General features: G+C 34.7%; 2 protein-coding genes and 1 non-coding gene across 4 annotated transcripts; 1 reads left to right on the forward strand and 2 right to left on the reverse strand.

Annotated features, from left to right (window-relative positions):
- Positions 1-8,757: 8,757 nt before the first annotated feature.
- On the reverse strand, positions 8,758-11,881 carry LOC106754068 (uncharacterized membrane protein YuiD). Its single transcript, XM_014636012.2, has 2 exons — positions 11,144-11,881; positions 8,758-9,148 (listed from the first exon to the last, which is right to left on the reverse strand). The coding sequence occupies exons 1-2, from the start codon at positions 11,669-11,671 to the stop codon at positions 8,987-8,989; spliced, it is 690 nt and encodes a 229-aa protein (XP_014491498.1). The 5' UTR covers positions 11,672-11,881; the 3' UTR covers positions 8,758-8,986.
- A 1,218-nt stretch (positions 11,882-13,099) lies between these two features.
- On the reverse strand, positions 13,100-13,172 carry TRNAA-UGC. Its single transcript has one exon. It is a non-coding gene; the product is annotated as a tRNA-Ala (tRNA).
- Positions 13,173-13,741: 569 nt separating this feature from the next.
- LOC106754102 (cytochrome b561 and DOMON domain-containing protein At3g61750) lies at positions 13,742-16,366 on the forward strand. 2 transcript variants are annotated; one of them, XM_014636053.2, is made up of 5 exons: positions 13,742-14,312; positions 14,504-14,897; positions 15,188-15,474; positions 15,733-16,039; positions 16,152-16,366. In XM_014636053.2, exons 1-5 carry the CDS (start codon positions 14,082-14,084, stop codon positions 16,157-16,159), a joined length of 1,227 nt encoding a protein of 408 aa, XP_014491539.1. In that variant the 5' UTR covers positions 13,742-14,081; the 3' UTR covers positions 16,160-16,366. The 2 variants fall into 2 exon arrangements, with proteins under 2 accessions (XP_014491539.1, XP_014491540.1); XM_014636054.2 differs by having other exon boundaries at positions 13,752-14,312; positions 16,155-16,366.
- The last annotated feature ends 160 nt before the right edge of the window (positions 16,367-16,526 follow it).

The raw sequence follows: 16,526 nt of genomic DNA on the forward strand, positions 1-16,526 counted from the left end.
TTTGTTTCTACTTATACGTATTTAAAAATAAATAACAGTAATAAAATGACGGTGCTTAAATGTAGCAACCAAGGTTTTTAAACGTTTCCCTTATTATAATAATGTACTCACTCACCATATATATGAATTCATACCATTTTGCATTGGTCTAGATAAAAAGCACTTAACAAAGATTCTAATGAAAAATTTATTTGATATTTTATTCACATTGTTTTACAAAGAAATTAGAAAAAGAAGTGAAATTATATCACCACTTTTCTAATATTGTAATATGTTCTTGTTTTTGTTTTCTTTTTCCTCCCTCCTAAAAAAACACTTTTATATGTGGTTATATGAAACAAACAGATTTCGGAAAGTATAAATTAAGAGTAGCAAATAAATAGAGACTGAAAAGAGAAGTCAATCTATATAAAGGACAAACAATTTACTAGTAATACATAATCGAACTCTGTAGAATCTAGGGGTGCATAATGAAGGGTTTCTTTGGCAACATAACATTATTTTTATCTTCTTAATAATATCAAAATGATTTACTAAATGTTTGCAACAAGATAAGTGATAATCCAAACCAATACATTCATCTATTGAATAAACTTTTAAGACACTATGTGTAAGAACATATTTTTACGAAGATAGAAATAAAAAAAAAAAAAATTATTGACGGAGTTAATCTGTCAGAAACTGTCAAAATCCATCGATAATATTATATTTTCGACAAATTACCGATGATCAAATATTCGTCGGTAAATCTTTTATTGATAACCATTATTGACGGCCTTTAACCTTCGTACCGAAAGTCATGATAATTGCTGAAGGAAAAGATCGTCAATAATTATCGAAGGAAAATACCGTTGGTAAGTGAAGGAAAAGGCAATTTGTAGATCCGTCGAAAACAACAAAGTAGAATTAAGTTCAATTTGTATTTGTTATCCAACTACCCAAGCCTGCATAAAATGTTCACAACACATATATACCTGCATAACATTTTCAAATCATAGACAAACCTATACATCCCAAAATAGTCCAATTACTTATGGATAAACAATATGACAAAATTTGTATTGTGCAAATTTAAGAACTTTTATTTGTAAAAGTAAACATGAAACATAAAACATAAAACAATATGATCTACACCAACAAAGTATATGTTTGAAACACATGTGAAAATGTAATATAGCAAAATCATAATGTTCTAACAACTATGTTGACTAATAACAAGACAAATAATCTACATAGTCATCATCATAATGGTTTTTGTCATCTTGTTGATGTGCAAGTGGTAGGATTGGTGTGGACTGGACTACTACAGGTTGGACTAATATGGACTAGACTGGACTAGAGTGGACTGGATTGATGTGGGCTGCTTTAGGATGGCGGGTGATGGGAAGGGTCATAGTTGGGTCAAAGGGACAGTGGACTGAAGCTCTAAAGCTTCAAGCAGCAATCTCATGACCAGTTGTTTAAAGTGTTGGTCGAAGGGGAGGAAGGAGATGTAGTAGGAAACCAAACTAAGGGGAAGGATGAGACAGAAACCAATGAAGACATTGAAGTTGTGGGGCAAGATTGGTAACACCCTAGTCATGGTTCTTATTAATTGTGGAGCCTCTCATAACTTTTTTTCTACTAAATTGGTGAGGCAACATGAGCTAGAATTGGCTACAACTTCTATGTATACTGTAAAAGTGGACGATAGGAGAAAATTGCAATGTGTAGGGATCTACCCTCAATTACAGTTGGAAGTGCAAGGTCTCAATATTCAACAAAACTTTCATGTTTTTTTATCTAGGAGTTGTGGATGTGGTATTGGGATTTGCATGGTTGTCGGTAGGGATGGCAAAAAAATTCGTGCCCGCGGATATCCGCGGATAAAATCCGTAACGGATAGTTAGTATCCGCGGATATTTACTACCCGCTACCCGCGGATAGCGGATATTTTAATACCCGCTTATAATCGGGTCGGGTTCGGATACTACACTATCCAACCTGCGGATACCTGTTACCCGCTAAAAAAGTTGAAAATACATTTTTATCCTTCCTTATTTTTTAAGAAGCTAGGTTTTTACATGCCCTTCTTTCCTCTTTTCCTCTTTCATCATCTATGCGCCGTCTCCTTTTTTCAGCCACCACCATACGCCCCTACTAACACTTGTAAGTTGTGCCACCATCACAGATCTGTGAGCCACCACCATACGCGCATAATGTTAGATTCGCACTTTGCCGACCAAGAACGGTATTTCTTCCATCTACCTCTTTTCATTTTCTTTAATATGTTCTTGTCTTTCGTGTCTATGATGGATTTCCATTTGATTGTTGTTACTGTATCCACCGAGTGATTGATCTTCCACTTTTTGGGTTGGTTTAATTGCAACAGAATATATATAAATTTCGTTTTCTGGCGTTCTCTAATTCCCAAGTGGTTTTGATGTTATTTTCTAATTAGAAATGAAATTTCTTCTCAATAATTTAGGTTTAATTAACGTAGGATGACTATTGGGGTGAAATGTTGGGTTAGGGAGAACCAAACTTAGATGCCATTCGTAGGGTGTTGTTAACCCTATTCTATAACTAGAATTTGAGTTTCAATTGGTAGTCTATATTGATTTTCAACGAAACCTTTAGTAGGATGATCGTTGAGGTGAAACTTCAATTCTCGCTGAGAACTTAACACTGAAAACATCTAAAGAAATCAATTTACCTTTTGTTGTAATTGTAAATGGCAGAATAAAGTTGCAATAGTGTTTGTGGTTATGGAAGTGTTTCTACTGCACTGCTTGTCCTTGATGGAGGAGGCAACTGTATAAAGTGTCATTTTTAATTTTAAGTTTATTTTGTTAATTCAATTTTCCATTGCTAGTGCATTTCTTTGATTGGATTAATGGTTCTATTGTTGGCTCTAAACATGGGGTTTTCTCCAGTAGGTAGGAAATTTCTTTTTGTGGTGTTTAAGGTTATCTTATCTGTAGTTTGTACAGCTAGTCGGTTGGGTTAATTAGTAAAGGTTGTGCGTTCATTGTTTAATTGGTAGGCTAAGTAGTGAGTAAATTTGTTCTTTCTCTGTTATAGTTGATTCCTTAACATGGTGAAATGGGTGCTAAAAGCATTGAGAGAATTCTGATCTTATATAATAATAGAAACTGTATTTTTCACCCATAAGCTTTAGGTTGCTTGGCTTTGTACTAGACTGTAATATACTCACTCGCATGGGTTTTCATAGACATTAGCAGGTTATCCATGTAATCAGTTTTAATAAAATCAAATCAACTTATTATAATTCAATTTGAAATGATTATAATTCATAGTAATGACACTGATCTTAGATAAAATGAATGTTTTACTAAGTAAATTTAGTTGTAATACTTGTATGTCTTTGCCAACTTGCTCCTTTCTAAAGTACCTAAAATTGGCATTTGGTTTTACGGACTGCACGGATGAAATTTAGCAATAGCTAGAAAACACAGGACAAGGGAGTGAATTCTAAGTGTATTAAAGCCGTAGTTCATTTCCAGATGAAAAAGTTAATAATGCACACTTTCATTGACGTTTTATCTGCTAGATATCAACAATACTATTAACAAATGTTTATTTATTCAAACTGCTATAAATGCTTCAGTTGTGAAAGCAAAACCATTACTGCCATTGGCCATTGAAACCACCACGAGTTATTTATTTATTCATTCATACATATTATATAATAATGTCTTTTACTTTATAAAATGAAATATTATAATATTGCATTCTTCTTTTCCGAAAGCAATAGTTAAATCACACTATAATTTCCATTGATTATAATATTATAATATTGCACAATATCTCTTTGATTAAATTACGTCCTTGCAATAGTTAAATCACACTATAAATTCCCTTTCATCTAATAATTACGTCTTTGCACACTATCTCTTTCATTAAATTAAATGCTTTAGAAAATGAGTAACTTATATTGATCAATTTTATTTTTAGGATGTCTACTCAAGGTACATTTTCTCCTATAGATGATGGCCAACAAGAACAATCTTTAGAACCTAATGTAGGATATTCAAATCAAAATGTTATTCATGTAGATTCAAATCATATTGAAAGTTCAACTCCTACTGTTAACTCAAGAAGATTATTGTCAGAAGTTTGGAATCACTTCAAGAGACAAAAGGTAGATGGAAAATGGAAAGCAATATGCATTTATTGTTCCAAAAGTCTTGTAGGTGATGCAAAGCAGGGTACTTCACATTTGAGAAATCATTTCAAGAGTTGCAAGCTTCGAACAACTAGGGACATCAGGCAATCATTTTTAAAAACTCGTAAAGAAGGTGGTGAAACCGTAGTTTTTGAAAATTATGCGTTTAATCAACAAATAGCTAGAGATGCACTCCGTAAAATGATAATTTTGCATGAGTATCCAATGTCAATGGTTGATCACACAGGCTTTAAAGAATTTTGTGATGCTGTACAACCTCTATTTAAAGTGGTTTCTCGAAACATTTTAAAGAAGGATATTATGAAGGATTACAATGCCGAAAAAGAGAAACTGAAATTATTGTTGTCAAGGATTCAAAGTCGAGTTGCAATTACAACTGATATGTGGACTGGTAGTAATCAAAATAGAGGCTACATGACTATAATAGCTCACTTTATTGATGATTCATGGAGGCTACAAAGTCGACTTGTGAGGTAATAACATTATACTCTATTTTAAGTGTAATTTTTATATTAACATTGTTCTTCACTAAATTAATAAAACATGACTTTTAATTTTAGGTTTATGTATGTGCTTGCTCCTCATACTAGTCAAGTTCTTGCTGAATTGTTGGTTGAATGTTTAATGGATTGGAATCTAGATAGAAAAGTTTCTACTTTGACAGTTGATAATTGCACTACAAATGGTGCTATGATTGATCGCATTTTAGACAAGATTTCACCTAGGTCTCTTATTTTGGGTGGCCAATTGTTTCACATGCGATGTTGTGCACATATACTGAATTTGATTGTGAAGGATGGTTTGTCCATAATTGCTAATGTCATTGAAAAGGTCAGAGAAAGTGTTAATTTTTGGACAACTACACCTAAAAGAGAAGAGAAATTTATAGGGACATGTGCTCAATTGAATATTTCATTCAGAAGAAAGTTAGTTGTTGATTGTAGAACTAGGTGGAATTCTACATTTTTAATGCTTCAAGTAGCCATACAATACAAAGATGTATTTGATCGTTTATCACAACGAGAGAGTCAATATAAATTTTTGCCTAACGCACATGATTGGCAAATGGCACATGAAATTTGTCAAAAGTTGGAAATATTTTATGATGTGACACTCTTGTTTTCTGGTACCTCTTATCCAACTGCCAACATTTTCTTTCCAAAGGTATGTGAAATTAAGTTGGCTTTGATGGAACAGATTAACTCTCCCAATCTTACTATTCACCAAATGGCTGCATCTATGGTTTTAAAGTTTAACAAGTATTGAAGTGTGATCAGTGGAGTGATGGCTATAGGTATTGTCTTAGATCCCAGGTACAAAATTGATTTGTTGGATTATTTTTTCCCTCAGATATATGGTAATGAATCTGATTGTGAAATTGAAAAGGTGAAGATTCTTTTTAAGGACTTGGTAAGAGAGTATGAAATGTACATGAAAGGTAAGAAGTCAGTTTCTTCATGTCAAAATCCGAACATAAGTGTAGGTCAAATTGTTGATGGAAGAAAAGATGCTTGGAGGAGAGATTTTGCACAACACCAGATTGCAAAGAAAAATGAATCATTAAATTATAAGTTAGAACTTGATTATTACTTGGAAGAATCGACACTACCTGATTTAGATGAAGAATTTGACATTTTAGTTTGGTGGAAGACTAATGGATTAAAATATCCAATCTTACAAACAAATTGCAAGAGATTTTCTAGCCATTCCTATCTCAACAGTTGCTTCTGAGTCTTCTTTTAGTACTGGTGGTCGATTTCTTACTCCACATCGGAGTAGATTACACCCAGACACTTTAGAGGCATTGATGTGTGTTCAAGATTGGCTATGGAGTGACATAGAAGGTAATTAAATGAACAATTTAGATTTCATATTTATATTCATTCAAATTATTGTCTATGACAAATGATTTATTTTCCTTTTTCAGGTTCTTCAAAATTGAAAGTGGATAACATGAAGCTTAATACAATACTAGAGGAGATAATTGATGATAATGTTAGTAGTTTTGTTTATAATATTTTAATTTAATTTTATTAATAATGTCACTTTGTCATTGATTGATGACTTTATTTGTATTTATTTATTTCAGGAATTAAGTGGTCAAAATGAAGATATGGAAGAAGAAACATAAATCTTGGAATCTTATGTTTAGAACAATTATTTTTAAAATTACTTGTATTTCGATACATGTTGCACTATTAATTTTTATTAATTTGAATTTATGTTTTAACTTTTATTTACTTATCCATTGAATTTATTTGGATATATGTTTTAAATATTATTTGTATTTCTTTTTTGCAATTTAATTTGGATTTCATTTTAAAACTTAAAAAATATCCAACGGATATCCGCGGGTTGAAAAAAATCCGCGGGTTGAAGACGGATATCCAACAGATATCCGCGGATTTTTTTTAGGCAGATATCCGGCGGGTAGCGGGTCGGATTTCAGGACAATTTTATTCGGCGGGTCGGGTTCGGGTATCACACTATCCGACCCGAACCCGACCCGTTGCCATCCCTAGTTGTCGGGGCTAGAAGAAATACGAGCAAATTTTAGAGAACTCACTTTAAAGATTCCAGTGGCGGATGAATTTCACATGTTGAAGGTAGATTCATATCTAACAAGAACAACGATTTCTCTTAGTTATATTAGGAAAGCCCTTCGTAATCAGGGGCAAGGCTTCCTAGTGAAATACTATTCATTGTATGTTGAGTGCAAGGAAACAAAACATTTTTCTACTGTGACAAAGGTAGTTTTGGTAGAATATGACTCTATTTTACAAGAGCCACAAGGATTACAACCCTGTAGAAGACACAATCAAATACTTCGACTAAAGGAAAGGTCTCAAATTCCCCATATCAAACCTTACAAGTATCCACATAGGCTAAATTCTACCTTTGGCTCGCATGACATTAACATTTTTTTAGAAGAACATAATTAATAGCATTGGCAACTGCAATGAAGAGTCAAAACATATCAATGCAACAACATACATCTTCGGTTAAGGAAGATCATATACAATCATATACAACACATAACACATTGCGCACAATTAGGGAAGAACAAGGCAATCAATTTATTGAGGTCGCCTTCTAAAATAGAGAACTTAGCTCACACTCTAATTCGACAGAAGCCTCTTTACACCACGAGCTCTCAACACAACAACCAACATCGGGCTTCACTGCAACAACCTCCTTACGCCAATGACCACGAATCACCACCCTTATCACTACAACAACCTCACACACATAGCCACCAACCACCAACCCAGCCGCAACACCCACAACGACACAAAGAACCCTAGTCACACAATGCCACCAAACAGAAAGAACAGGGAGAACGAGAGAGAGCGAAACAGAACGAGAGAGAGCGAAACAGAAGGGAGAGAGAGAGAATGAGAAGCACAATGGGATGAGAGGGAGGTAGGGTAGGGTATTCTGTTTGACGAAATTGGGGACGACCTCTATGAATACCCCAATCACTTAGGTTAATGGATCGAGCCTCTTACCGAATGTCATACATCCCTGCTAATTTTCTTTTTGGTCGCCGGTAATACTCTTTCACCATAGTTATCGGTAATGCTCTTTTTAATCGTAATTAACTCACTTTTACCAACAGTCCAAAATCCATCAATAATATTTCGTCAGTAATGCACAAAATTATTGCAGTAGAGGAATTGGAGGGTAATCAAAATTTATACAATACAAAAATGTATTTCAATAATATTTTAAGGTATAATTTATTTCAATAATTCCGTGCCAAACTTCAAAGAATAATAAGACCCATTCCATTAGAAATACTTTGGATATAATTATTTTTAAACTTTTGAAACTAAAATGCGTCTTCAATATTAGCTCAACTCTAAACTTTAATATATTGTACACTATATGAAATTGATTCTTCATGAGTTCATGTAAAATACGCGGTGTACTTGTGGTGGATGCAAGTACTAATCTGTCGGAATTAATAATTGCATGCTTGAAAATAAGATTAAAAATGAAAGGAATCACATCAAATACGTTAAAAATTGTAAAATTTACAACTAATGACTTCTATCTGACGTGAAAAATTAGGTCAAGTGGGCCTATTAAAGTGTGTCAGAATTCGCAGTAAATTGATTTGTTAATTTCCAACTTTCTGTCTTTGGATAGAGTTGTGCAAGAGGGGGAACATGCAGATGGGCGTCACCTTCAATCTGCAATTCGACCATTTGCTGACTCATTTTTCGTTTGCTTATTTCATCAAATGAACTTCGGACAGCAAGACATATGAACAAACAAGCACAAAACAAAGATAGTTCAACGTACTATCATAATGCATTATCTTATAATGTTACTGTACAAGTTTAATAACGACATTATTATTATATTATTATTATCAATTACTTAAATATGTCAACTCTCTAAAGGCTTCTTAACTGATATAAACTCCTCTTTTTAACTAAATAAGTAAGAATTCCTTGTCATGGCTCCACAATGCTTGAAGTAGACTAAGTTATAAATTTGCTCCCAAGATTTTTAAGAGGGTTTTATGCATAAAGTAGGAAGGTAAGACATTCAAGAAGGGGTTCAAGGTCGATGTCTCAAGGATTTTATTCCATTTGGAAATTCAATGGTGAGCCTTCAAGTGTAAGAAACTGAAGGAAAAAAAAAATCTCATTTACATCTACTAAAGTTTTTATTTTTTGTCTTTAGATACAGTGAAGTGATTAAGAAGGTCATGTCATATAGCAGAAGGTAACATCAGGGCAAACAATGATATCAATAGAGTTTGACCAAAACTGGCAATAGAATCACCTAAGCTCCCACGACACAAGCTTGACAGCAGAAACAAGCCACTAAAAAGCCAAGCAGAGCACCGGCAAAGACTTGAGATGGAGTGTGACCAAGAAGTTCCTTGAGCTTCCTTTCACTCATTGGATGCCCTTGAAACAGGTCAGCTACTATCAAATTAAGCACCTGTGTGGATCCACACAATTTCTGGTCAAAGATTTTCTTCCAAAGCATAAGGTAAACACGATCAAATTACTACATAGATAATGAACAATGAGAACATAGTTCTCCATTTAAGTTAGATATCCTTCTAAATTGAGGAACAATAGCAATAAAAACACATTAGAGTATGCTGACTCAAAAATGAACAAGTGATGTCCTCTAGATCTTTGCCATTTTCAATGAACTTCAACAAGGAATGCTTAAAAGCACAATAGCTGATTGTAATAGACAAATATGGAATGCAAATGACAATAGATGCATGTATGATAATTGGTGACTTGGGAGCATGGATTTCAAACCTGTAAAATCATACGAGTGGATGATTCTAATATTGATTCTCCATTAATGTTTGGCAGGCAAAATTCTTTTAATATTTTTTTTATATAAAATAAACTCTTACAAAATGTCAAGTTTGTGAGACTCGACGACTTTACACAATTCTTGAATTTGACAATATTGCCAAGGTGTACAAGTGGAAATTTGCATATAAATACCAACATCATACCATTCTTTTAGCTAGTTTGCAGTTCAGGTAAAAATAGTAAATTGCATTATAGTGGCACACTTAAAAAGTCAACAGCATACAACTTGGAAGAGCAAACATTAATGGAGAATAAACTATTTTTGGTGGCATAACAAAACCTAGCTAGATTGCAGTGATCTAAGCTTAGTTTTGGGCTACAAAATCCTCTAAAACCTCAGGTTAACATTCACCAAGAGTCCAAGACAGCATCAAACCAAATATTCGTAAATCCATAAGTCAATTCTTTCAGCCCTTAAAATTAAAGTTCCATTTCGACAGAAAATATAGGTACAATAAAGGATAATGTATTTGACGTGAACATAATATATATACATTAGAATCCACTAAGTTTGTGTTTGGACAGGTGTTTGCTAATTTGGTCCTTCCTGAATCACATCTGAAGACCAAACTTGCGCTGTGGAATATACCAAAGTGTTTGTCTGCACTATGAATAATCAAGCTGGGAAAAATCGAACGTGACTTTGGCCGTTGTTTACAAGCAAGGGCCAAATACTGCCATGTATTGGGTTGGGACGCTTAATATCATCGAGTATGCCATCAATCTTCGTAGTATGAAGTGGGTTTCTAAGTATGTGTTTGGATAATGAATCAAATTTTATCGCAAGTTCACATCAATTTGCCAACAGCAATTCGGTATTCTCTGCCTCTGAATTGATGTGAGTCTACCACTGGCAAATGGGCCCCCGAACACGCAATAAATTTCAGTACTATGTTTTGTCGTCTCTCTTTATCCCCCCCTTATTTGTAGTAATTCAATCATGTTCCCAAAAACTGAATTTGTTTGTAGCTTTGTAAAGCTATTCCAGAAAATATCAACTTGGGAACCTATAATTTTCATCTTCAATTACTTTGATTTCATTCCCAGGTGGGTGAACTGTATTCCTGCGGGAGAATTGGAAGCTCTCGTATGATGCTACAAATAACTTCCAGTTTCATTCCCATTCTGACTGTTTTCTTCCCTTTTCTGAACAGTGATAAACAATCGCCACTTGGGAAATCGATATTCATGTTAATGTCTAAACCTCTTTCAGTGGCCAAGAGATACATTTTTTTACTTTTGTTTGTACTGATAAAATACCAAAAACTCAAAACACCGATTCAGCACAATCCAATCATTATTCTTCACCCAACCACATTGCGAGACAGCACCACCCATTCAGTTCTCAAAGAAAATCTACAGATGCTTAAAACTATCAACATACTAAAACAGCTAATGCTTGTTTGACATAGACATTTTTATAAATACTTATAGGAGACAAAATACTTATCTTATGCCTAAACAAATCTATAACAAAAAATTCTCGTTTTAACCTTATTAAACAAGTAAGTTCTTATGCAGTCCTTGAGAACCGGAATCAGCAGACCCAAAAGGCTAACTAAATAGTTATCAAACAGGAATTGTCAGAGGCAGTTACCTGAGCTTGCATGCCAGCATGTCTCCTAACGCCAATAGCATCATACATCACAATAAGACTGAACCCCAAACACACCGGAAAGAGGGAATCGGCGACGCCGTGACAGATAGCGACGGAGGTGGTGAGGGCGGTGCAGAGGGCAGAGTGCGAAGAGGGCATTCCCCCGGACGCAAAGAGGAGCCTGAAATCCCATTTCCTGTCGAAGAAGAAATTGAGCAACACCTTAACGGACTGGCCTATGAGCCACGCTAGCAGCCCCGAAACAAAGGTGGGGTTTGCCGCCAACGTGGCGACGAAGGGACTAATCCGAAGCTTGGCGTTGGCGGTGATGCTGCTGAGCAGAGCCACGCCCAACCCTCCGTTCTGCAAGGAAGCGTGGCCGCTGTTACGGGGCTGCAAAGCACTCACCTTTTTTACAGTTTGAGCAAGTTTTCTGTGTGGAGGGGGCGCGAAGAGAGTGAGGGAGGTGAAGGGACGAGTGCAATGGAATGGTGGGTGTGTGGGTGTTAGAGAGAGGAGAGAATCCATGAGTTGGAGTTTGTGTGATTTGACAGTTCAGTCAGCATTGCAGAGAGTTATGGAAGGAAAGAAGAAAACATATTGGTTGTTGTTCATCATCTTTGCAGGAACAGCATCGGAGGAAAGTTGAAAAATGCGTTTTGAGGGGGATAAGAAAGCCTGCAGTGTAGGGTACCCTTTTCTCTTTCTTTTCATCTCTTCCTCCTATGATTTATTCAATGGACAAATTTGGTATATTCCTTTCCTCATAACGAATGCTATATTAAGCTTTAACTCAGATATACATTAAAAAACATAATAAATTAAGTAAATAAGATAAATCATATTCCAAAAGTAAGAACAAAAAAAAAAACATGTTTTTTAGCTACATGTATTGACCACTATGAAACAGTAGTTGACTTTCCAAGAGGAACTAGAGATTACTTGCTGTTTCTTATTTCTTCAGGAATTGGTAACCTCCCGACAGCACAAACCACCCAATGAAAATATGTACATGTCAATCACATAGTTGCAACTCGTAATAGTTATGGAAAACATGTTTTTATGTTAACTTTTCATATGACTACTAACATACCATCACTTCGCATGAATTCAGATAAGTTTGTAAATATTGTTCCAAACATTATTTTAAATTTTGCATGAAACAGTTTAAAACATATTTAATCTGTATTTATATATAAACAAAAAACTTTTTAAATATATCAATTTTTACCTGAGATGTGTAATATTATTATTTTAAAAGATATTTATATTTAAATTTGAACATCATCCTAATTATATAATCAGATGTTTTATATATATATATATATATATATATATATATATATATATATATATATAATATCATAAATACCACCATTCACAATCAATAATAATAATAATAATAATAATCATAAATACTACCATGGACCAGTCACAGAATGACACGTAGATGATGTTCAAATATTGTCAAAAAAATATTGTCTAAGTATCATTATCATATATATATATATATATGAAACGATAAATTCTAAATTGCTTGACTTGTAAAATAAGATTTCTTTATTCTTATGTGAAAAAACATTTATAACATGATTATGGTATGTTAATAGTAAATTTAGTGTTTCATAAAATAAAATAAAATAAAAATATAATACTTGATCATTAGAATGATGTCAGATTTTTTTAAATAATAAGATTACATATCTATTACTCAGGTAAAGATTGTTTATATTTAAATATAGATGAAATCTGTTTTAAGTTATTAATGCATATTCAAATAATGTTAGCTAAAATGTACTCACGAAAAGAGCCCTAAAATATAATTCTTCTACAAAAAGCAATGAAATTTAAGAACATGAAACTTCGTTCTTATCAATTAACCCAAAGTCCATATGACAGATGAGATTTAGAAAACAATGCAGTGTACATAGACAAGAAATATTAAAAATAAAAAGATGGAGGTGCAGGGAATCGAACCCTGTGCCTCTCGCATGCAAAGCGAGCGCTCTACCATATGAGCTACACCCCCTATAGCTTTTCCATTAATATATCTTAATTTTCACTTTGTTGATCATCTTCATTAGAATTCGTCATGGAAAGGTCCGCAACATGTACTACAATGGCTTACCTTGATTTCCTTCAACTTGTATTCACCTTTCCATCATGTTCCTTTTTGTAGAGTCAAAATAAGTTATTAGGAAGTCGGGTCTAAAGGACGAAGTATAATCTAGAACTGAAGATCCATCAAACATTGCCATATTATGAAAATTTGATTTCTCTTTAGTTGATCGCAAAGATGAAAACCATGCAAGGTTGCTCAACTTGCTAAATCTCAACACTATAGAGAGTATCACTATAAGGACGACAACCCATGTCCGAATGTAAATATGTCTTTACATCCCTCGTATCCTAGTAAAAACGAATGATCCATTCCCCATTCTAAAAGTCAATAATAGGTTTATCAATCTAAATCAAATTTGGCCAGTTTCAAGTTGCTCCACCAATTGGCAGCACAACAGATCTTTTTGAGCTATTTGGTAACTTGCTTCAGCCTTTTAATTCCTTTTACTTCCTATTTTTCTAAATAGTGTTAAACTTTTTCTGTTTTGTCTTGTTTCTGAAGCAAAGCCTTGCTTCCATCTTCCCCAGATAAGATAACTATACAAAAGTTAAGTTGAATATAGAAATGCGAGTAAAAAGCTCCAATCCTATCAAAGAATGCAGTTGAACGTAGTGTTCTCAAGAATAGAAGGGGGTGATGATTACCTCTCGGTACCAACTACTATCCCCACCCACCAAGCCAACAACCAAATTCGAACCTTCAAACGCAAGAGACTAACACCTCTCAACTGTCTTGTTAGACCCTCATATTCATATTTCCTCTCTTATTTTTTACCTTGATAACCACAATTGTTGTAGCCTTGGATCCAGTCTATGAATGGCAAAGCTAAGATCTTGGACTCAGATATGGCGTTCTATTGTCGGAATGTGTATTCTGAATTCTGTTTTGAACTTCAAGATCGTAACGTTAGCTGATGACACTGGCAGTAACAGTATTGTATCAGAAGGTGACTGCAAGAACACGAATTATCAGATTTTCCTTCCTCCACCGTATCAGAATATATCCTCTACCATTTGCAAACCTGTTTGGCATTCATACGAATTAAGGGTAAGTTCAAGCTGAACTAGAATTCTAATGCATGGTTGTAGGATCTACTAATTTACTTGTTCTTTTTATCTCAAGAAACCGTACAGTTGTTGAAACTTGTATACTATGATCTGTTTTTTGCTCATTCAAATTATTGATTTCTTATAATTTGAATGTCATGATTGTTTATTTGCCTTTAATTTGCGTTGCAGTACACCAAGACAGGTGATACAACAACTATCATATTATCTGCACCCTACACAGTTGGATGGGTGGGAATTGGATTTTCAAGGGATGGCATGATGGCTGGTTCCAGTGCGATGGTAGGATGGGTTAACAAACATGGTCATGCAAAAGTCAAGCAATTTTATCTAAGGGGTAGAAGGCAATCAGAAGTAATTGTAGACAAAGGTGAACTGCCTCTGAATAATATACCAGCTGCAGTGGCAACAAATGGAGCTGAAATTTACGTAGCGTTTCAGCTACAAGCGACAACTCCATTTGGGAAGCAACCGATTTTATTGGCTTTCAGTACTAAACGTCCACTGAACCATCATCTATCAAAACATGAAGACAAAACAGCGGTTATATTCGATTTTTCTTCAGGTATGCAAAACCAGACGTGCCACTTTACTTCATAATTATTTATTCTAGATTGTTGCATAAGCATTTGAATAAAGCCCGGTTCATAAATCACTTTGGTTGATGTTTTAACAAGTCCATTTTTTTCACCCTAAAGTTCTACTTTTAGGATCCAAACTGGACAACATTCATAAACTGGAATTAGGGTTTATTCAAATCTCTTTTTCATATGACGTGATGTAACTTGCGTAGCGTATACTGTATGATAGAAAATTTCCAGAAAAGAAATTTGACAATGATAATTGTTATGGCAGGTTCTACCGGGCCGGTATCCAATTGGTTGATTCAGATAAGAAAGAGCCATGGAATAGTGGGTGTATTAGGGTGGGGCCTAATCCTGCCTGTGGGGGCAATTATTGCTAGGTACTTCAGGCACAAGGATCCCCTATGGTTTTATCTCCATTCAGTCATTCAATTCGTGGGATTTGCGTTTGGTCTTGCCACAGTCCTTCTTGGATTACAACTCTATAGAAGTGTGCATGTTCACATACCAGCTCACAGAGGCATAGGCATATTTGTTCTTGTCTTAAGTATTCTTCAGGTCTGCCACTGACTCATATCGTCTATCACACTCAATGTTCAGTCCTCTGCCTATTACTATGAGGCCCTTAACTAAATTAACAATATTTTTAAAAGTGTATTGATTAGTAAAGAAGGTCTTTAAATTAGTTAAGTCTTATGTGGAGAGACAGAGACAGTACTCCAATTTTTAACTTGCATAATATTTAGCTTGATGCTTGAGATATATGCTTTCCATCTAATGTACAAATTGAACTGACATTTTAAGCTGTGGGTTCAGATATTGGCATTTTTCTTGAGGCCAGACAAGGATTCCAAGTTTAGAAACATTTGGAATTTGTATCACAGTTGGTTTGGAAGAATGGCGCTTTTCTTTGCAGCCTTGAATATAGTGTTGGGGATGCGAGCTGCGGGTGCAGGGAATGGTTGGAAGATAAGCTATGGATTCCTTGTTAGCATTGTACTTGTGGCAGTTATCGTTCTCGAAGTAATGGCGTATTTGAAAAGGTCACAAAAGCGTTCTCTTCCTCACACTTTCCAAATGGACCCAGTTGGAGAAGCAACCTTTCCAACCAATCTTGCTAAAGGTACGTGCCCTTTTCCCTTGTTTCATACTACTTCATCTGTTTACTGAAATTTATGCTGAAAAGCCAGCTTATCAGTTGTAGCTTATCTTTTATGCGTTATACTTTCTTGAAGCAGGGTGAATGTGTTTGCTCCCAGTTTTGTTTGCACTTGTACAAGTTGTCAATTGTCGCATTCAGCCACTTCAGACTAGACCTCATTCACCCTACTACATGTGAACTGAGATGTGGAGCTTTCTTGGTGTAGTTAGATATTTTAGCCACCTAGACGTTTGCCAAGATGGACAATCCTAATGTTTGTCTTCTTCCTCAACTGAACCTGTTACTTGAGATTGAACCTTTTTTGCTTCTACATTGGGTCTTCATGATTAGGAGTATGATGCCCACGTTTACATTTATATTCTGTTATTATTCTGTGAAAATGTGTTGAAATTTAAGGATCGGAGTTTGGTGAATGATCATCTTTTGATAAAATGAGGACATATTTCCG

The sequence above is a fragment of the Vigna radiata genome, unplaced genomic scaffold (assembly GCF_000741045.1).
Source record: "Vigna radiata var. radiata cultivar VC1973A unplaced genomic scaffold, Vradiata_ver6 scaffold_83, whole genome shotgun sequence".
In the NCBI taxonomy this organism is placed as follows: domain Eukaryota; kingdom Viridiplantae; phylum Streptophyta; class Magnoliopsida; order Fabales; family Fabaceae; genus Vigna; species Vigna radiata.